Source organism: Pantherophis guttatus, chromosome 4, assembly GCF_059756535.1.
Source record: "Pantherophis guttatus breed Tessera chromosome 4, ASM5975653v1, whole genome shotgun sequence".
NCBI classification, from domain to species: Eukaryota; Metazoa; Chordata; class Lepidosauria; order Squamata; family Colubridae; genus Pantherophis; species Pantherophis guttatus.
The window spans coordinates 41,424,424-41,446,218 of NC_142066.1; the positions used below are offsets into that span (position 1 = coordinate 41,424,424).

General features: G+C 40.4%; 1 protein-coding gene across 1 annotated transcript; it reads right to left on the minus strand.

Moving 5' to 3' along the window:
• Positions 1–4,019: 4,019 nt before the first annotated feature.
• SPIB (Spi-B transcription factor) lies at positions 4,020–20,854 on the minus strand. Its single transcript, XM_034415307.2, has 6 exons — positions 20,737–20,854; positions 15,813–15,840; positions 14,851–14,938; positions 10,281–10,489; positions 8,800–8,947; positions 4,020–6,563 (listed from the first exon to the last, which is right to left on the minus strand). The coding sequence occupies exons 1-6, from the start codon at positions 20,757–20,759 to the stop codon at positions 6,265–6,267; spliced, it is 795 nt and encodes a 264-aa protein (XP_034271198.1). The 5' UTR covers positions 20,760–20,854; the 3' UTR covers positions 4,020–6,264.
• Positions 20,855–21,795: the final 941 nt, after the last annotated feature.

The window sequence follows — 21,795 nt, forward strand, 5'->3', positions numbered from 1 at the left end:
GCTCACGTATTGGCTCGTACTGTCTGACAGCTCCCTATTTAAGCAGCTGTCAAATGGCAACCGGGCAGTTCTTTTCCTCGTTGCACTCCGCGGAGTTGCCTTGTTGCCTTGTTGCATGTTAGCAATAAAGTTGTGTTCACAGCAGCCAAGCCTCAGACTCTCCCTGCCACGCTCAGATCTAACAGCTTCAATTTTGCATTTGGAAAAAAAACAAAAACAAATTGATAAACTATTGCTATTATATCCAGATAAAGATAAGAGGTCAGTAATGATACTAAAAACTCAAACTTTGCTGACATCTCATGGTTGCCAAGGTTTTTTCATCTTGAACATTAAGCTTCTTTTTCTAACACAAGCCAATCATAAGTTTAGAATTTGAGAATTGTTGCTGATTAAATTTAAGAGCAAGGGGACGACAGAGAATGGGTGGCTGGATGGAGTCACTGAAGCAGTAGGTGTGAGCTTAAATGGACTCCAGAGTATGGTAGAGGACAGGAAAGCCTCGAGGAACGTTGACCATGGGGTCGCAATGGGTCGGACATGACTTCGCAACTAACAACAACAACAACAAAAATTTAAGAGCAGCAGAGTTTATTCATTTCATATACCACAGTAAGCCATAATTTATTTATTTTGATGAATGAATCACCGTTGCCAGAATCACATCATGCAGGTGTTGGAAGAAAAATCCGGTCCAGTTCCAAACTGGGAAAAAGGTGCTGGAAATGGAGGCTGATCAGAAAGAAGGACTATGTTTATTAAAGAGCAGAACCAATAACAGCATGTAGTTCTGGGACAGCTGACAAATTGTTTTGATGAGTACATGGCTTCTTATAGGGTTCTGAGATACTGCAGGGGTTGGGCAATGTAGTGAACCTGGTGTCTTTTGCTACTCTAATGGTGTTGGATTAATCCTATTATATCCTAAAGGTCATGTCCTGTTCTTAGAATTTGGGTAGTGGGGATGTAAATTCTTAATCCCATTATCTGGACCTGAAGGTGTTTTGTTTGTGAATAGGCTGGCCTGGATTTCTTAATGGGCACAAAATATCCATCTCTAAAGACTTCAGGCATCTGCTGGAGACTGCTGCGGATTGCTTTCTACCTTTGTTAAGATTTTTTTTCTCCATTTCTCCTTTGGAGAAATATAATATTCTCCCTCTTTTAATATTCTCCAAAATATTTCATTCGGGGGGGGGAGCGGAGCTTCCTACACAGGCTGGATTCCTTCTACATTTAAAAAATCACAGTAGGATGCGTGAACCAAGCGAAATCCAAACAGATCCACTGTAATATGAAGCCTTCTACTGATCATTTCTAAATGTAAAGAAAGTTAGTTTCAGAGGGAGAGCCAGTTTGATGTAGTGGTTAAGGTGCTAGACTAGAAGAAGGCAGGTCATGAGTTCTACTTCTCATTTTAGGCATGAAGCCAGCTGGATGAATGATCTTGGCCCAGATACAGTAAGGAGTGGCAAAAGACAGATCAGCAGCTGTAAAACAAAAAAGTGATAATAGTTTTTCATTCCTAAGAAGAAGGCAATGGCAAATCACTTCTAAAATTTTACCAAGAAAACTTCAGGGACTTACCTGGGGAGTTACTAAGAGTCAAGACCAACTCAAAAGAATAGCAAATAAAAGAGTCTCACTAGGAGCCCAATTAGCAGTAATTGCAGGTTTGACTTAGCAAGTTTTGGAAGAAATCTCCTTCTAGGTTCTGCTCCAAGTGGGGAAAAAGACACTGGAAACATGGAGACTGCTTGGAAAGATGGTTTAATGTTGGACAGGATCACATGGCTTGAGTTCCTGAACAGAAAAGCGGGGCAGATACAGTAAATCCTCGGGTTTTTATGCTCTCTCTGGCTCTGCATTTCTTGGGGCCCCGAAAGAGTATCCTGATCGACTCCTGTTAGACTCCCAGGGGGTGGGGGTCTTAGCTAGCCTTGCTGGCTGATGGTCACATGTGCTTCCCAGGTCACATGTGGTGAGTTTCTGCTGCTATTGTGTAGAGGGCTAATCCTATCTTTGTTGGATCTTTGGCAATTCCTACTATTGCTCTGCCTGAGGAGGCAGATCTTTGTTATGTAGAATAGACTGGCCCAGGCCTTAATGGCCCATTGACAAAGGATGGGGGGCAGGAAGGTGGGAGCTGCTTTGTCTGTAAAATATGCTTCTCCATTTCTCATCTAGGGAAATATAATATTCTGCCTTTTTCATATTTCCTAAAATATTTCACTCTTCCAGGAAATGGGTGGGTGCTAACTTCCTATACAAGGTAGCACCTAGTTTGCCTCACCCTCACAGATCTGTGCATATCTATTCAATGAAACAGAAGAAATGTATCCCATCCTCCCACCAAACGAGGACCCCAGAGTTTTGTTTCTGCATGAAATATCCATATGCCAATCCATAAGCATATAAATGCCAGTTTAAGTGTGCCTGTGTTTCAGGTTAGAAGTAGCACATGGCCTTGTTATTAAGGAACCTCCTGTTTCCCATAGTATATGCTTGGATGATCTGGCAGAGTTGGCACTTTCCAGATTCCTTCAGTTAAATAATGCCATCTATAGGGAACGCCATCTGTGTAGCAGTGTCAACCTTTTGAGGGAGTCCAGTCAGGAAAAGAAAACCATGAGCGCTAACATGTCTTTATTGTGGGTTACTTTAACAGAGTCTTGAAAATCTGAAAGAACTTCCCCCCCCCCATTAGAGTTATTTAGTGGCTCCAACTGCTTCAAGGACCCTCTAAAAGGATGCAAATCAGTGGTGGGTTTCTACCAGTTTGGCCCAGTTCAGGTGAACTGGTAGTGACGGTGGCAGGAGGCTCCTGGACATCATCACGATCCCCACCAGGCTCAAGGTTGACTCAGCCTTCCATCCTTCCAAGGTGGGTAAAATGAGGACCCATATTGTTGGGGGCAATAGACTGACTCTGTAAAACTGCTTAGAGAGGGCTGTAAAGCACTATAAAGCAGTATATAAGTCTAAATGCTATTGCTATTGCTATATTAAAATCAAACATATTTTCCCTAGATTACAAAAAATACAAATGGAGCCATCTCAGACAGATTCTGGGATTTACAGAGGTAGATTAAATAAAAGGAGCAAGATAAAATGAATTGTTCAAATTTGCCATCCAAGAGGATTTGTAGGGCGGAATCAAGAAAGACAACATGGTAGTCAGAACCACATGATGAATATCTTGACCCTATCCTTGCAACAAAGATGATTAGGGGACTGGAGGCTAAAACATATAAAGAATGGCAGCTGGAATTGAGTATGTCTAGTTTAATGAGAAGGTCTAGGGGTGACATGATAGCAGTGTTTCAATATTTGAGGGGCTGCCACAAAGAAGAGGGAGTCAAGCTACTCTCCAAAGCACCTGAGAGCAGGACAAGAAGCAATGGGTAGAAACTAATCAGGAGAGAAGCAACCTGGAACAAAGAAGAAATTTCCGAACAGTTAGAACAATTAATCAGTGGAAGGCCTCTAGAGGTTGTGAATGCTCCAACACTGGACATTTTTAAGAAGATGTTGGATAACTATTTGTCTGAAGTGGTGTGGGGTTTCCTGCCTAAGCAGAGGATTATAAAACCTCCAAGGTCCCTTCCAACTGTTCCATTCCATTCCATTCCAGTCCAGTCCAGTCCAGTCCAGTCCAGTCCAGTCCAGTCCAGTACAGTACAGTACAGTACAGTACAGTCTAGTCTAGTCTAGTCTAGTCTAGTCTAGCCTAGCCTAGCTTAGCCTAGTCTATTCTGACCCCTTTTAAAGCACTGTGATGTGCATAAACAAGAAATTACATGATCCCTGCCACCACCCTGATTAGTTCCCCCCCCCCCACTCCTCACATACACAGATGCCCCAGTCTGACCATTCTTTCATGCTCTTCCTTCTGTCTGGCTGAGATGAGGAGATATGGAGAAAGGCTATTTCAAAGTGCAAAGAGCGTCACCCACCAGCATCCTTCCTCCCAGTGTTTGAATGACTATAAAACAATTCAGCTGTAACTAAATTCACTGTTGTTGTAAACATTTATTAGCAATTTCCAAAATATGTACAAAAGATATCCATTTTAAAAATAATCAGATTTTAACCAAAAACTTCCACTCTGTATTATTAAATAAACATTTGAATATATTACACACTCAAGTCCTGGGCCAGATATTTGAATCCCCTCCCCCCATCTGCTGCTGCCCCACCCCATCAATACTATCTTTTTTCTACTATTTGAGGATCTCCCTCCTGAAAGCTCCCTCATGTTTATTCTGCCTGTTCTTAGATCCAAGCCCTATGGGCCTCATCTTGTGTTTCCTCCAGTTACAAAAGGCCAGCCCACAAAACTGGGGTTGCACAACATGAGTAGCTGTAACTCAACAAACCACATTGATTTGGTTACACAACCAATTCTAGTTAAGACAGCAAACTGTGGCTAACCAAAACATGACTTATCAAAAGTGGTGAATCTGTCTTGGCTCCCAAGGGGAGAGACAAGTAGAAAGTCTCACAGACATGAATAATCTGCTTCCTTCCCACCATGATGCTCAAATGATGCTAACTCAGGCCATTTCCACATCCCCACTGTTTTCATTTCCCAGGCTTTAGAAGCAATTTGTAAGTGATTGCTTCTACCAAAAGATGAACCAGAAGTAAAGATCACTGCCCTGATCCAAAATTTTCTGATCCTAGAGCACTAATTTTCAACCGTGGCAAATTTCAGATGCATGGACTTCAACACTCAGAGAGAAGTAACTTCCTCCAAGCAACAAATATCCCTTTACTGTATTTCAGTACAGAGAGGGAAACTTGCAAACCATAAATTATGATTTCTTGCTGAAAGAAGAAACTGAAAAAACTGAGAGGGGGGTACAAAGTTATCAAAGTCAAGGTTCAGATGTTTCTCGGGTTATGACCACTGGTTCAGAGAACATTCAAGCTTGGGACAGTGATGAACAACTTATAGTGGGTTCTCGGAGTTCCAGCCATAACAGTATCCCCACAGTCATGTGATCATGATTTCCAAAGTTCTCTACCGACTACTTACAAGTAAATTCAGTAATGAAGCTGGCAGGAAGTCAGAAGTTGTGGTCACATGAGATTCTTGCTAAACAACCCACATGATCATTGCTGAACAATAGAAACTGGTTTACTTAGCAACAGCAACTCCAGACCTAATTGTTGTCATAAACCAAGGACTACTTACACCAGAGATGAATTGGAAATTAATTAGCTCAGTCCTCCGACGCCAACATTGCAAAAATGTAAAAATTTGGAGTTGTTTTCCAACTGCTCATGAATCCTTGTGTGGAACTACCATAGAGGGTCGTATCAATCCAGAGAATTCATATAAATCCTAAATTGCATATCTGCCTCTGGTTTGCTTCCAGAGTACTTGTGGGGTCGAAGTACAAGAGATGAGTACTTTTGCAGACCAGCACTTGTGGGATGATGCCTCTCTTTACCAATTGTTACTTAAAGAAACTGTCTGGGTGTTTTAAAGGACTCTAACCAACTGTCTTTCCAGATTATTCTCTGAAAACTAAACAAAACCAAATTTGGTGTGAGGAAGGAAGCTGGCAAAAGAAAGATAAAAAATGGGTTGAATCTGGGCAGCAACTCAGACAGTGGCTGATTCGTCCACTCTTACTTCCTGATCATATGAGTGCGATAGCTATTAAGAGATTGAAAAGAGTTTCAGAACTATGCTCTACACAATTTTCCTACTTGTTCTAGAGGTCATTCATGTTGATGAAACAGTAAGGCATGTAATGGCAAGAGAATAAGAGAAGCATTGGATTAAGCCCCATGCAATTGTAGGGAGATACCACAAATATCTTAGGAAGGGGCCATAAATCCATTAAGGCCATACTCAAAAAATAATTTAGCAGCTCTGCTGCTATCTCATCTCTTTTTCATTCCACCAAGGATCCCCAAAAGAGTTGATATGAGCTCTAGTTCTCAAACCATTCAGGGAAGATCAATCCAGGAATCCCAGCCTCATGCATTTCAGCTGAACCTCATTTTCCCATTCCAAAAAGGAAACCTCCCAAGTCCTGGTTCACAAACCTTCCCTTAAAGTGCAGAACCCCCACCCCCACCCAATAAAAGCCGTCATTGCCTTCAGATCCACCCTCCTTGTTTAGTGCAAAGCATCTGGCAGGTTCTCTAATACAGCCATGCTGGCAAATGCCCAAATAGAGTTTTCAAGAAAGCCAACAAAGGAAGCATTTCATTGGAGGCTATTCTGGCCCAGGGGTCCTGAGGGCTTTAGGAAGAAGGTGATGGGCTCAGCAGTGAGGTCCCAAACTGGTACGTGAGTTTCTTCTTCACTTTGCGGATCTCGCCTGTTTTGCCATAGTTGCGCAGAGCTCGGGCCATTTTTTGGTAGGTCATTTTCTTGCGGTTGCCTTTCTGCTGGCCCCAGCGGTGTGCCAGAAGCTCCTTGTGCTTTGAAGAGAACTGGAAGATGCCTGCATCACGTTGCACCCACCACACACATTCTTTCATGTCACCACCTTCAAGGAGCTCCAGCAAAAACTGGTAGAGGCGGAGTTTCCGGCGAGAGCCTGCAGAAGAGACCAAAGATCGGGATGGACAGATGTGTCAGATGCCCCCCATCTGCTGTTCATGGGAAAGCACTCCCCGCCCCCAGGAGGAAAGGAATTACCACATTTTTCAGAGTATAAGATGCCCCACAAAAAAAAGGGTGAAAATCTGGGTGCGTCTTATACTCCAAATGTAGCCCTGCACAGCTTCTCAAATGGAGGTTTCAGAGGCTGAAAAAAGCATCAGAAAGGAAGCTTCAGAGAAAAAGCCCCCAAACAGAGTTTCAGAAAAAAGCCCCCAAACAGAGCGTCAGAGGCTTTTTTTTTTGAAGCTCTGTTTCAAAAGTTTCAGAGGCAGAAAAAAAACAAAAAAAAAAAAAGCAAGGCACAGAGTTCACAACCAAGGAACCTGTTACTAAAATTCACCTCTGGGAACAGCTGATTGGGGGTATTTTTCTTATTTTCCTCCCAAAAAACTAAAGTGTGTCTTATACTCCAGTGCGTTTTATACTCCGAAAAATACGGTAGATGGTCATGACTATCCCTTGTTCTCAAGGATGGCAGAGGCCTGAAAGAGAGGGCTTTTTGGCATGTCATGAGGACTAAACTTCTCTGAGACAAATTTAACATTTGTCTGCATGAATCTCTGATGACAAATTAAAGTAAAATCTCTTTCTGGATTACCTCCAAAGGTTAGGATACCATGGGAAAGGGACTTCTTGTGGAGAATAGTGGGAGATCACAATCCTGACATTTCACCATTCAGTTCTAAGAGAATTCTCCCAAGCAATGGAGATTCACACTGATGCTTGTTTTGTTATCCAGATGAACACTGATCTTAACCTTCCCCATTTGTTCAGAAAATAGAAATAGTCATCAGGGCTGGGAATAGATAGGGTTCCAGCATCGTATCACAGGACGTCTTCCACTCAACTAATGCAAAGCAACCATAGCTTGTTTTATAGGCTATTCTAGAGAGGTCAAACAGGAACAAGAGACTATTTGCATAATATTAATATGGACCTAATTTCCCCAAATAGCATCTGTGACATCATGCTAGCTCCATGGCATAATAGTATAAATAAGAATGATGACTGAAGAATCCTCACTATTAATTATATACTGAAGACCAAAAGTTAACTCTACCATGGAAAAAAAAGGAGAGCCACCTGCTTCAGAATGAACATAGAACTGATTCTAAGATTGGGGTGGGGTGGGGTGAGAGTGTTAAGAAAGGAATCCCCACATATATGTACATCTAAACATGAGTAGGCAAAACAAGAATTAATAATTAAGATATTTTGTGGAATCATAACCAACTTCCTTGAGATGGCAGGAACTTACAGGTTCTTAATATCATATCCTGATAAAGGAAGTCCTTATTTAGCAACCATAATTGGAATTGGCAACTCAGTCAGTAAGTTACTACCACTTAGTGGTTGCTAAGTGAAACTGGAATTGTGCTTACAATCTCAGCTTTCCTTTGCTTTAGGGATTTGCGACAGTCATAAGTGCAAGAACTGGTCATAAAATTACTTTTTTATCACCATCTCGACTGCAAACAGGCACTAAATGAGACAGTTGCTAAACATTAAAAGATACACCAAGCTCAATTGTCCTACAGGAGCCCTGCTAAGAAAACAGCATGTCTACAATTAAAAGGAATTGAATTTGATGTCTATGGAGATTTTCAGTCATCCAGGTCATGGTTGTCCCAAAGGTACTTTTTCAAAAGGCAACTGGACTTAGTTTTTCCTTGAAGACGTTTCGCTTCTCATCAAGGAAAAACAAAGTCCAGTTGCCTTTTGAAAAAGTACCTTTGGGACAACCATGACCTGGATGACTGAAAATCTCCATAGACATCAAATTCAATTCCTTTTAATTGTAGACATGCCGTTTTCTTAGCATGCTCCAGCATGTGTCTCCAGCTTTTCGATTTCTCAATCTAGCCCACATATTATGCTTTCTGAAATTTAGCGAGCAAGCTGCATTCCCTCATTCTGCTGCCCTTTGGATATGCTGGGCCACATCTATTGGACACTATGTGTTGGGAAAGAAGGAAGTGAAATCTAATTCACCTGCCAAATGGCAGTCTATGGATAACACCTGTGTCCAGGGATCACATGCCTAAATTATCTGTTGTGGATTGACTTCTTGTTTGTGCTTGCAGCATACTTTATTAGCTTGCAGCTCAATACTGTGGGCCCTCTATCATCTTTATCTACTTTCTGTGTTAGGATTCTTACTCTCCACTCACCAGAATCAAACCTAGACAAGAGATTCTCATCCAAATCACTCTCAGAAGATACTTCCAGATTCCGGCCATCCTTGTGAAATTCCCCCTCTTCTGACAATGGGCTACATATTTCCCTTGGAGCAGAATACTGTTCATATGGCAGATAGATCTGTAGAGATCAAATGACAATTTAATGGAATGAAACATTTAAATAATAGTTTCCTGTCTCGAGAGTAAGAACCGAACTGGATTACATAGATGATTACAAAAGTTAAATGGCTCGCCAGTTGGTCTGTTCCTCTTATGTGAAAGACAGCTTAATAACCTGAACCTTTTAATGTCACATAGCAGGGCAGAGAAATATTTTTGGAGGATAGGAAATAGGTTATTTTTCTCACACTTCCTGCCCAAAAGATAATCTCTAAAACCATGTGTATTGCCAGAAGGTCTTCCTTTTTAGGCTGGTTCAATCTTAAATTAGAATATACTGCCATATTTTGTTGACCACATTTCCTTATAGCTTTCTAAAGTCCAAAAATCACGCCATGTAGAAAACTCTATCTCCTGTCATTTTATATATATTTATCTTATATCGTTTATACCCCACCCCAAATATGAATGATATCAAATCAATCCATCAGTGAAATGAAGTGAGATGGCGAAGTGAAATGAAATGTCAGGAGAGAAAATAGGGAAAGTCCACCAATTTGATCAAGGCAGTGGTGTTGAGGAGAGATATCATTCTCTGAATGCCATTCTGCTTTATTAAAAATGTGGGTCCCCCATAGCCTATTTGACCAATGACTGACAAAGGGAAAACTGCAAAATCCAGATCACAATGCAAGTAATACTCCTACCTTATTCTCCCATCTAGAACAGGTAAATTCCAACAGTATTTTCTTTTACCAACTGACCCTATTTTCTTATCTGAAAACTCAAGGGTTAAGGGTCTCATCTCTCTTGCTTAACCAACCAGTACAGATAGTTCTCAATTTACAACTATTTGTTTAGAGGCCTTCAAAGTTACAATGGCACTGAAAAAATGACTTATGACCAGCTCTCACACTTATGACCATTGTAGCTTCTCCATGATCAAGTGATCAAAATTCAGGCACTTGGCAACTGGCATGTACTTATGACAGTTGCAGCATCCTGGAATTAGGTGATCTCAACTTTCCCAGCCAGCTTCTGTCAAGCAAAGTCAATGGGGGAAGCTGGATTCACTAAATGACAGCACCATTAACTGAACAACTACAGTGATTCACTTGACAACTGTAGCAAAAAAAAGTTGTAAATAAAGTGTGACTTATTTATCAACTGCCTTACTTAGCAATTGAAATTCTGGTCCTACTGTGGTCATAAGTCATTAGCAAAAGCCATGCTGGCTAGGAAATCCATATGTCTGGAAATAATCCTATAGGAAAGAGTCATGGTCTTCCCAGGAAGATCTAAGGGACCCAAGTTCCTTCTCCCTTCCTAGAACCCAAGGTTCTGCCCATTACCTCAGTGTTGTATTCGTCCTTGAATACCATAGCTGAATTCTGGGCAGGCATCATTCCCTCATGGTTGTAGATTGGTTCCAGAGAGAGTTGTGCCTGGGCGTAAGTGCCAGGTGGGTAGGAGACTTGAACATTCTGCAGCTGAGCCAGGTGTCCTATCTCGAAGGGTTCATATCCAGGTTCTTGCATCTCTAGCCAGTTTATACAAGACTCTGTAAGGCAAGATCCTTGGTCAAAAAGAAGGATCCAAGAGACCTAGAGAAGCTCACTGTTCAAGAGCATCCTACTAAAAAGTAATCCAAAGTCATTAGCACAAATTTCAGGTTAGTAGGTGTTTCCTTTGACAATGCATTGCAAGCAAGATCTACCAGCCAGAAAGGAAGATGAAGTATAATGAAAAGGAGTGGCTATTACCACTTTCTTTCCACCATATACTGGAATAATCACTGAATCCAGCTTTTCACACCTTTAGAAGTGGACACTTAGTTCAGGTTGAGCAGAGTTCCCATTTGGTGGGATATAACAAATTTTAGCTTCTGTTCACCATTTAATCATTTATTTGTTTTTGGTTATATATGTTTGTCTTTGTATTTTTTTTCTATTGGTTTTGGTATGCTGCCCTATGTCACCTGGTTTGAACTGGGCAGACACAAAAATGCTTAAAATAAAGCAATAAGCAAACAAACAATCCTGCACATCTACTGGAAATCAATAGAGCCTCATCTGCTCTTTCACCTGCTCTTGTTTTGTATTTAATGGTAATATTCGACTTACAACCACAATTGGCATTGGAATTTCAGTTATTAAGCAATGTAGTCACTAAATGCATCATCATGTAACCAGATCTGATTTTATGACCATTTTTACTGTGGTCATTAGGAGAATCAAGCAATTAACACAGTTGTTAAGCAAATTCAAATTCCCAAATTGACTTTGCTTATCACGGTTAGGAAGGTTCGCAACTTACAATCACATGATGGGAAGACACTGTACCCATTGCAAATGCGAACCGGTTGCCAACTACCAGAATTGCAATCCTGTGGTTCTGGGGGTGGGTGGGATGATGGTACATGTAACATTGAAGATGGGTTGTAAGTCACTTTTTCTGTCCCTATTGTAACTGTGAACCATTGGTTAAACAAATAATCATAAGTCAAGGACTCTCTGCAATAGCAAGTGTGGTCATCATCAGCTACAGTTCTATGCAAATGCTCTGAAAACAGGCAAAAGAGAAAAAGAAAGACAGCGAGTTCTAAGAATTAGGTGGTGAATTAGGATATTGAAGGCCAAATCTACTCTCCACTTGAGAACCTACTAAATGATATGAAACCAGTTGTTGTCTCTGACCATTCTAGAAGTTTTAGGGAGGAAATGGAAATCAATAGCTCTGTATATATTGCCCTGAATTCCTGGAGCAAAATGGGGATAAACCTTGAATTAATAGCAGCTTTCAATTGCAAGCTTCTAGCTTCTTGATAGTATCAGAAATCAAGTAAATAAAATAAAATCACAGATCAGTTACAGACAGTCCTTGAGTTACAACCACAATAGAGCCCAAAATTTATGTTGCTAAGCAAGATAGATATTAAGTGAGTTTTGTTGCCACAGTTGTTAAATGAATCAGTGCAGTTGTTAAGTTAGTAACACGGTTGTGAAATGAAACTGGCTTCCTTGTCAAATTGGCTTTCCTTGTCAAAAAGAGATCACATGACCCTGGGACTCCACAACTGTCATAAATATGAACCAGTTGCCAAGCATCCTAATTTTGATCATGTGATCATGGGGATGCAGTAACAGTTGTAAATGTGAAAAATAGACACAAGTCACTTTCTCAGTGCAGTTGTAACTTCAAACTAAAAGAATGGTCGTAGGTTGAGGATTATTATCTGAGGGCTTCCCTTTAAGATTGTTTCATATGATGCCCTCTTTTCTTTTGCTTATAAGGTTGGTGGGGATTCTTATGGGGAGAGATAAGGGACATCCTGTGTATCTTTTGCACTCATGTTCACTACTTGCTTAGAAATCTGATTCTGCCCTTGACAGGTGAGGTTTCCTATGGGGAGGAGGCCTACACAATGCTTCTTTTTCCCCTACCCTAGAAGAATGACTCCAACGCCCACTTGGTTCGCTCAGGTACAAGGGGTGGATAATGCTCAGAGCTGATTACAAAGAGCTCACTGTGTGCTGGGCAGCTGTAAAGTAGGGTCTGTGCAAATATCTGCCACCATGAATTTGCCTAGGAATAGCAAGCTGAACCCTAATGCATATTTGCAGTCTTGCTTCTCCCCGCCTAGGAGCAAAATCTGATAAGGCAGTAATGGGCTCACTGAACAGCTCAGAAGGTGGGTTTTTAAAAATCTGTTTCATTCAGCAGAATGAGGAACATGCTTAACTCCTATATCATAGCAAAATCCGTTTTCAAAGTATGAATCTCTAATCAGACTAACTTGTAGCATCTATTTTCAAACAAGAACTATCTTTAAATATTGCCCTGTGCCCTGTGCAAGGGGCACAGAAACATATATGTGTGTGTGTACAAGCGCGCGCAAGCGCGCACACACACACACACACACAAATACATATATACATATATATGCATATACACATATACACACATACACTAAAGGGGTAATTCCCTCCTTCAACTGATAAGGACTGAACATCTTCAGTGGGCACAGTATACAGTACATGGAATAGTAGTTGTAATAGGGGAAAATGCTTATAAAGCATTTCAAAAGAGGCTTGCTGGCTGATTAGGTAGGACGTCAAACAAGAATATTTTTCAGTAAAATATTTTGTTGCAAATTCTACTTGTGACTTTGAATCTCTTCTATCAGACAAATTGCGATACTTGGTTTCCCTTTGACTTCCTACTAATATAATTCTTGCGTTGTTTGTTATTGATTATAAGTTCCAATGAAAAATATGGTGCATGCTTAAAATAACCCCATGCACTTACATTTTTCAAGCTACGTATAAGAAGTGTTGTTTTGATAAACCTGCTAAAAGAAGACCAAAGTAGAAACAGTAAGGAAGATGTCGCTCATCAGGAATGTTATTTGTTAGCATATAGACCTACTACATGCATGTTCACAGAATGAACATCCACATTTCCATTCACATTTGCCAGCAAGGAAATACATGTATTACCCACTAAAGAAAGAAGAGTCATTTTCCCTTCCAAGAAAAATGTGAAGAGCCCTTCCAACAATTGCAAAGACTTCAGCAAATGAGGATAGAAAGTAGCCTTTCAGTAAAATGGGAAGACCAAATTACTTTGGACTTTTATGTTAAACTGAAGGCAGCTTCCTGCCTTGGTCCTAAAAGATTGTCTATCGTAGCTTCCACAAGGTTATGCCTGCTGGGTGAACACAGCAAAACAGTCATTTGTTCAGCCACTCAGTGGACCACAGTAGGCTCAATCAAGGTAAGTAAAGGCTGTTTTCAGTTGACACTGAGTCCTGGTGTCAATGTGGAATGTGATCATGCTGTTTTTTTCAGCAACAATACAGAAATGGCCATTCACTTGCTCAGTTCACAACGCAAATAAGATCATCTAAGTGCTCCTTTGGCCTGAGATTAACAATAGTTATGTTGTTATTGAGGAGTAATAATAGTTACATTACTATTAGATTGTTAGATTTGGTATACAGAGGTTATACAAAGTACTCCTGCTTCCTGTGTTCCCACAACCACCTCCCTGGCTCAATGTCACCCATCCGGCTGGCCTTCATGCCTAAGGGAGACCTAGAACTCAGTCTCCCAGTTCCTAGGCCAGCCTCTTCACCACTACACCAAACTGGTAATGCCAAGCAATGGTTAAAGTGTTGAATTTGAACAGAGAGACCAGGCAAATACCCACTTGACTGGAGAGCTCACTGCTGAAATGTGAATCAACCATTCCCTTTCAGTTCACTCTACTTCACAGGGGTATTGTTGTGGGGATGAAAGTGGAGGACTCTAAGAGAGTACAGCTCTCAGAGAACAAATGGCAAATTTACAGGCCCACTATTTAGCAAGTAGTTCAGGCCCTGAGTACTATTTATGACAAGAGGCTACCATAAGACTGATCTGTCACAATGCCTAGGCACTTTCCACCTTCCTGAGACTAGAAAACCCCCAAATATGAGATTGCATATATTCTGGCAGATTCCCATGAATGTTAACTATGCAGAAATGTCCCAGAAGTCAGGTGGCAGTTAGTTACATGACTAAATCTAAATTGCGTAAGAGGGCAGAGCAGAGCAGAGGGGAGGAAGAGGGGAGAAGAGAGATCAGCAGCTGTGAAACAGAAAAGTGAGTGATAAGAGTTGCTTCTTGGAGCTCTTCAAAGCTGGGCAAAAGTGTCCTATATAAATCAGCAAGTCAGAGAGTGATAAACCATATTTATTTGTAAGGATAATTGAGATGCTTATGATTGATTGATATGGCAGCTTATTTCAAACTTTTGTTTTGTTTTGTTTTGTTTTTTAAATGATGAGTTTTCTCCACTATCAAGGCCTTTTAACTGATTGGTTTTCTTTACAATTCTGCATTACACTGTAAAATACTGAACCACTAAAACAGATCTTACCTGGGGAGCTCTCTGGATCTCCAAGACAGGGAGGAAATGTGGGTTCTTGCTTGTAAGAGTCCAAATCACTGATAAATCCGCTGGGGAACTGAGAAATATAGTGTGGTTGTCAGTATAATATAAACTCCTGAAATGTTTCCCAAGATGCATTAGGAAGGCAAGAGACCTTGCCTTGTCAATCCATTCAATCCTTGTTTCAAGATTGACATTTTCCCACCATGAACTCTGCAGTCATGACTTCTACCAACATTACGTATCTGTGGAGGGGTAAAAAATGTGCATGATGATGTCATCACATAAACCATATGACATATATTTGTATCAGTTGCCATAATGTCAGTAGACAGAATGCCGTTGTGTGATAACATCATAACAGACATGTCCTCAGTTGATATAACTGTGGCTTTTATTGAGGCCTCTTCTCACAAGCCAATTCCTTCAGGCTATTCTTTGGCCATTGGTGTGTGTGTGTGTGTGTGTGTGTGTGTGAGAGAGAGAGAGAGAGAGAGAGAGAGAGAGAGAGAGAGAGAGAATTCAAGATGATAGTTGCAATGCGGTTGGTTGTCATTTTGGCTTTTTAAAAAAATCTTCTCCCTTGTAAACACTCTTGTTCATCTCATGGAAAGTTTCCCACCCACAACTCTGGGTTGAGAAAGCATGTTTAAGCAACCATGGTTTTAGTATGATATGTGACTCTAATCTGTCTCTTTTTCTTCTTGTACCTACCATTCCCACTCTCCCTGACAAGTGAAAATACCATTTTATTTTTGGTCTCTGACAACCTCCTTTGTTTCTGCCTCCCTCCTCCTTCCCTCCCTCCTTTTTCTCCCCTTCCAATAGGTTATAAGAAAAAATACAACAAATCCTGCCTGACCAGAGGTTTGAACCTCCTAAAATTAGGTCAGGGGTCTCACATTTCCCAACTCTGTTCAGAATTCAAGAATTTGAAATCACATGCTTACCACATAGCCATATTGGGATCCATCAGGCCTGTCAAGAGAGAAAGAAAATTGGTAATCAGGTATACAGGCTGCTGTATTAAGCACTTTTGTCTCAACGTATGTTCCCATGATATTACCAAGAACATTGAACATTAAAAAAGCCAGCACTGTAAAGTTAGGCACAGAATGACAGGAACTTCCTGCTGTATATTATTGTTAGCTGTTGTTTGGGTAGATAACATAAGGTTTTCCTCCACAGATCACACAAATCTACACATAGCCATGCTTATTCAGAAGCAAGTTTGTTCAATCAACTAAAAGTGGAAATCAATCAGTTAAGATTTATTTGACTAGAAGAATATTTTATAAATCTATCTAACAACTTTCATTATCACTATTTCAGCTGCAGGGGATTAATTTTGAAACTGCAATCTTATACACTTGATCTGGGATTACAACTGAATAGACATACATACTGTATGACAGTCCTATAATTAGCCTAGGAGCCTTTCCTTAGTAATTTATAGTGTCGCCAGAATGGGGATCGTGATTTATGCAGCCTCTTTCCACTGTTTTGTATACCACCAAACACTCAACCCTGGCTGCCTCTCATTGTTGCCACAACATCCTGGTGAGTAAAACCAACAGGGCTGTCTTTGGTTTTCACCTGTTGCCTACATGATGGTCAAGAGAAAACCTGGAGCACAAACATCAAACACAAACTACAGTAGACGGTGAGGAAAGTCACGGCAATACTATGCTAGCCAGACATTATTTCACCATAGCAAGGAGTAATGTCTGATAAGGCTCCCTGATAAAGAAAAAGTTATGTCTTTTATATATTCCTATAGTGACATTTCATTCAAGTGAAAAAAAAATGCAAGATATGCATGTCCTAATAAAAGAGAACAGATGTAGCTAAGAGATGAACTGTGGAGTTCTGGGCACTCTTTGAGTTTGGTTATTTGCTTGCAGATGTTTCATTACCCGACTAGGTAATATCATCAGTGCAAGTGAGTGTGGGGTCTGTTCCCTGACAATAGCTTGCCTTGCCAGTGTGGTGGGTTTCTCCTTGGTTGTTCTTTGACTAGGGTATTATTTTCTGCTTGATTATTAGTCTGGGGTTAATCAAGGGGAGCAAAACCTAAATGATATAATTCTATAGAGAGAGACACATAGAAATAAACCATATTTACACACTTCAAAATAGGCAATACTGTAAAAAAAAAAAAAAAGCTAAGAAGGGGCAGGAGTTTAGCACAGATCCTCTCGAGCAACCAATATCCAAATAAGGAAGGATTAACAAATAAAAATTAAGTAGAAAATAATACCAACATCAAAGAATTACTGGCAGGACAAATTACTTTATATAACCAGGAAGCAAATGCCATATTCACTAGCACTGATGATGTTACCTAGTCAGGTAATGAAAGCAAGGTATATATATATACACATATATGTCCTCCAGTGGGAAGAAAACTTAACTCAATACGGTATAATCCTAGAGAATTTTCATTCAGAGTAAAATTAGAAAGCAATTGTTCAGGGAGAATCTATTTCTTCTCCCACTTCTCTATTACTTTAATTCATTGGAAACAATATAACCTCTTCTATTCCAACTTCATAAATATACTCTAATCACTAGACTGAGTGTCCTTACCAACTGAAATTAATTACCGTTTAACTCCACCTTTAGCCATGTAACCTATTCTTTGAATCAATTTTCTTAAAATTAAGGGTCCCTCAGATTTATTTAACTTCAGGTTTCATAATTCCCAATTAGTATGGGGATGCTGTAGTTTAGACGCTGGGATTGTTGCAAGCCACCTAAAATAGCCCCATGGCGAGATGGGCAGCAAACAAATTTAACAAATAAAATGAAATATAAAAGATTCTAATGATTTCCATAATGAGCTCTTCATTGCTTTCCTGACAAACACATCTGGGAGGCCTGAGAGAGGGGAAGGCTGATAACCCTTCCAGAGTTTAGGATGCATTTTGGATGTGGTCCACATCCACACAGCCTCACGGGATGAATCTGGAGATACTGTTCCCTATCCCAGGGATAAGATGCCTTGTTTGAATCTTGGTGAGTAATAATTCATTAGGAGTTATAACAAGTACACAAAAGGAAGAGTGTAGCCATTTCTGCATTGTACTGATGATAGAAATACAATATGATAAATACATTGGCATAGCAAAGCATTGTCACATTCTACTACAACCCCCATGCTACCTAGAAATTATGGAAGTTGAAGTTAAAATGCCTGAAAGAGAGGGGAGGAGGGGAAGGATGGTGGTAGCTCCTACCAAAGTAGCATGACCCATTCATGGCTTTGCCCATGATATAGAAAAAGAAAAGAGAAAGTGTGAGTCCTAAGGCTGAACATAAATCATCTAGTACCTTCAAACAGGAAGCAGCTTTTTTCATAAAGGAGAGTTGTAGGAGAAAGAAAAAATAAGTTTCCCCTAAGTTGCTCCTTCAGATGTTTTACTCCAGCAACCCAACCATGTTCAGTTACTTTTAACTTTCAGCACAGGGCATCTAGTTGGGGAAGGCTTCATAAGGAATGTGGGGGGGGGGGGGAAGGGGGCTTCCCAGAGTTGTGCAATATAACAATCTTTGCTCTACATTGCACACTTACTGTAGGGAGGGTAGTGGCAGAAGCCATCTCACCATTAACTAGAGCTGGTCAGCTATCTCAGACATCCAATTTGGGAAGTTGAGAAAGGACAGTTATTAATTCCTTCATTTACCCTGGCTGTGATTATACTGCCATGAAGGGGGTGGGTGGGTGATAGATCAACTTCATTAGCTGAAGCAATTTTATTATTATTATTATTATTATTATTATTATTATTATTATTATTATTGTTATTATTATTATTATTATTATTATTATTATTATTATTATTATTATTTTAATGTATTGTACACTGCAAAATCAGATTTCTCCAGGATGGCTTCAAATAGGCTAAAATCACACATGGTTCTGGGCAACAAAACACTATAATTAATATTAATATTGAAAGAATCAGCCCAAGCTTCAACAAAATGGGCCAGCTCTGGGTAGAAATGGGCAAAACTCAGCATTTTTTGAGAATTACCAAGCAAGAGAACTGTGCATTGTCTCATTGTCACACTCTTGTGCTGGGGAAATATTCAAATCTTCCCAACCTTCGCTAGCCTCAATATTTGCATAACAGACAACAGGAAAGGAAGAAAAGTGAGAGGGAGAAAGGGATGGGGTGGACAGAAACCTAGAATACAGAACATCTGCTCAGGTACAGGAGGTGACAGAGTAAAGATAGCAGCAAGGCTGCTAATTTGGAAAATAGCTGGCAAAGCATGAAGTTATCTTTATACTTAAAACTGTTACACATTTTTTGCAAAACAATTGCATAAGTAAATTTTCTAAAAGGCTGCAATGGGAGAAATAGCAGCCAAGATATTCCTATACAAATAAGACAGGTATAAAAAGGCAGAGTCCAAAATGAAGTCCACTTACTGTATTTGGCATACACTGAAGAGAGATGGGATGAAACACTAAATTGCATTAAGCTTAAAGAAATGAAGGAATGAGAAATATCTCAAAATGAAAGCTACTCCTATGAAGATACCGATTTGAGTGCGATTTCCCTGGGATTTCTTGTGGGAAATTTTTTACATTCCAGTGTAGCCTATAACTCTTAAGTCTGCAAGCAGTTTCCCATCTAAGTACTAAACAATTATAATCATGTTTAATTCTTTTTATTTTCCCTAGAGCTGAGATCAAGAAGGATCTGCCTAAATTCAAATCCTAGGTCAACCAAAGGGCTGAACAAGTAATCTATGGACAAATCATTGATTCTCAGCCTGTCCTTCTTCACAGGGTTGTTGTGAGAAGGGAATGAAAACCATGGACAGTGCTTAGATAATGTTTTAAGTAAAAATGGGATTGAGTGTAATAGAATTTAAATCAGGTCTGCCTCGTTTATGCCAACACTGTCAGCAATTGGATTTTAACTAGCTCTTTAATTTCATTTATGACTTTTGACATTGTTTTATGAGATATTAAAAACATGTTGTTTTCTCAGTTTTAACATGCATGCATGCATACATTTTATTTTCTAGCAAGAAAACAGCCTGCTAATTTCCAGTTTTGGCCCTCAACTTTTTGTTCCATTCTTTTTAGACATTCTAGTGGGCAAACTTTATGTGGCTGAGGGTCACCCTTTATATTTGGGGAGAGTAAGGGCTATAAGGTGGGTGCAGCTGGCTTTGGTGAGAAATTAAGCTGCACTCATCTTATAACCCTTAGTCTCTCCAAATATAAAGGGTGACCCTCATCCACATAAAGTTTGCCCACTAGAATGTCTAAAAAGAATGAACTGTACAGTTATTAACTGTACAATAGGCTTCTTTTAGGGTCTCATATTTTAATTTAAATCTGTATAACGTTCTTTCCAGGGACACTGATCCAAATGGGGTTTTGGGGGTCCCAAAAAGGGATGTTGGGAATTAATGTGGTTTATGAACCACAAGTTGGCTACCTCTGCCGATGGGCATCTGCCTTTCCCAGGCGGTGGGTCTGTTTTGCAAGCGTTGCGGAGCAGAGCTCTCCGAGTTCCACAGACGCCCATTTCTAGCACCTCGGCGCAGGTCCACCGAAAAGAGTTTGAGTTTGAGTTTATTAGATTTCTATCTAAAAGGGCTGACAGGCGCCAGTCAACCGGAAAACTGCCTGCTTCTCTGGCCAGTAAGCAAGATGCGCGATTCAGGAAAGCGCCACTGACCATTCTTATCCGCGAACCCGAGACACGAGGATCCGCTCTGCCCAGGTTGAAATGCCACTATGCTACGCTTCTTTAAGCAACTAACACATCAAATCCGCAGCTCCCACCAGGGTCCGCTTCTGCCCTCTATCCCTCCGCTCGCACCCGACCCAGTTCCCCTCACACTCACTGCGCGTAATCCAAATCTAGCATCCTGGAGGGGCGACGACGGGAAGCGAGTGCCAGTCCGCTAGCCCGCCGAGGCTTTTTCAGTGCCAGCTACTAGCCTTCTCCAGTGGTGCCGCCAGCACTTTCGCCGGCAGGGGGCCATTTATATAGCCTTGCTATTCGCGAATCGAGAGGGGAGTGACCTCAGATAAAATTCCCCCAGATAGGTGGGGCTGCCCTACGGCGCTCCTTGCGCAATGAACTCCTACAGCGGGAGTGTTGTGTGTGTGTGGGGGGGGGGGAGGTTGGAATTGTATAGTGGATCTCACACCACCTCAATTAATGTACACAGGTCCGGGGACGGAGATGCCTGAGGCGGTGCAGGTCTTCCCGTTCTAGCCATGCTAGATAATTCAAAATACTTTTATTAGACCAGCTAAACTTTTGTAATCACTGTAAATGTTTGGGGGGGGGAAATACACAGAAATAGATAAAGGTTAGGAGAAATGAGACTACAAATAGTACATTCACACATACCCTCCAATTCAGAAATTCTGTTTTTTCCTCTATAGGTTTTTTTTTCCTTCCAATTTCTGCTACTTTGGACTACAGAGACGCTCACCTGCTACGTTAATGGGGATTGAAAATAATTGTATTGTAGGGCACCAAGTTATGAAGAGATTCGGGGGGGGGTGATATTTCGAAAGCCAAATTTGATTAATTGTCCTTATAAAGAAAGGCCAAAAAAAAAGAGGTATCCTCTGGCACTGTAAAAATTAAACAACTTTTAGTACCAGAATTATAGCATTAGTGGATTCATAGTTTATTTCGTTACATAGAACTCGAATTGTCAGTTTTGGGAGGTGAAGGATTGAATTAGACCATTGGAAAAGTATAATTGCCACATTGCCCTCCAACATTTATTTATTTATTTATTTATTTATTTATTTATTTATTTATTTATTTATTTATTTATTTATTTATTTATTTTTAGTTTTATATCCCAGCTTTATTTTATATAAGGCACTGTGTAAATGCTCCCACCCTCTAATTTGCTCATAACAAAAAGCTTGTGAGGTGT

Excerpts from the sequence above, each read along its gene's own strand:
- SPIB (XM_034415307.2), bottom strand. The coding sequence starts at position 20,759 with ATGCTAGATTTGGATTACGCGCA. Across the intron at positions 14,939-15,812 it reads GATCCCAATATGGCTATGTG|TTCCCCAGCGGATTTATCAG; the intron begins GTAAGCATGTGA and ends TATATTTCTCAG. Across the intron at positions 8,948-10,280 it reads AGGACGAATACAACACTGAG|ATCTATCTGCCATATGAACA; the intron begins GTAATGGGCAGA and ends TGATCTCTACAG.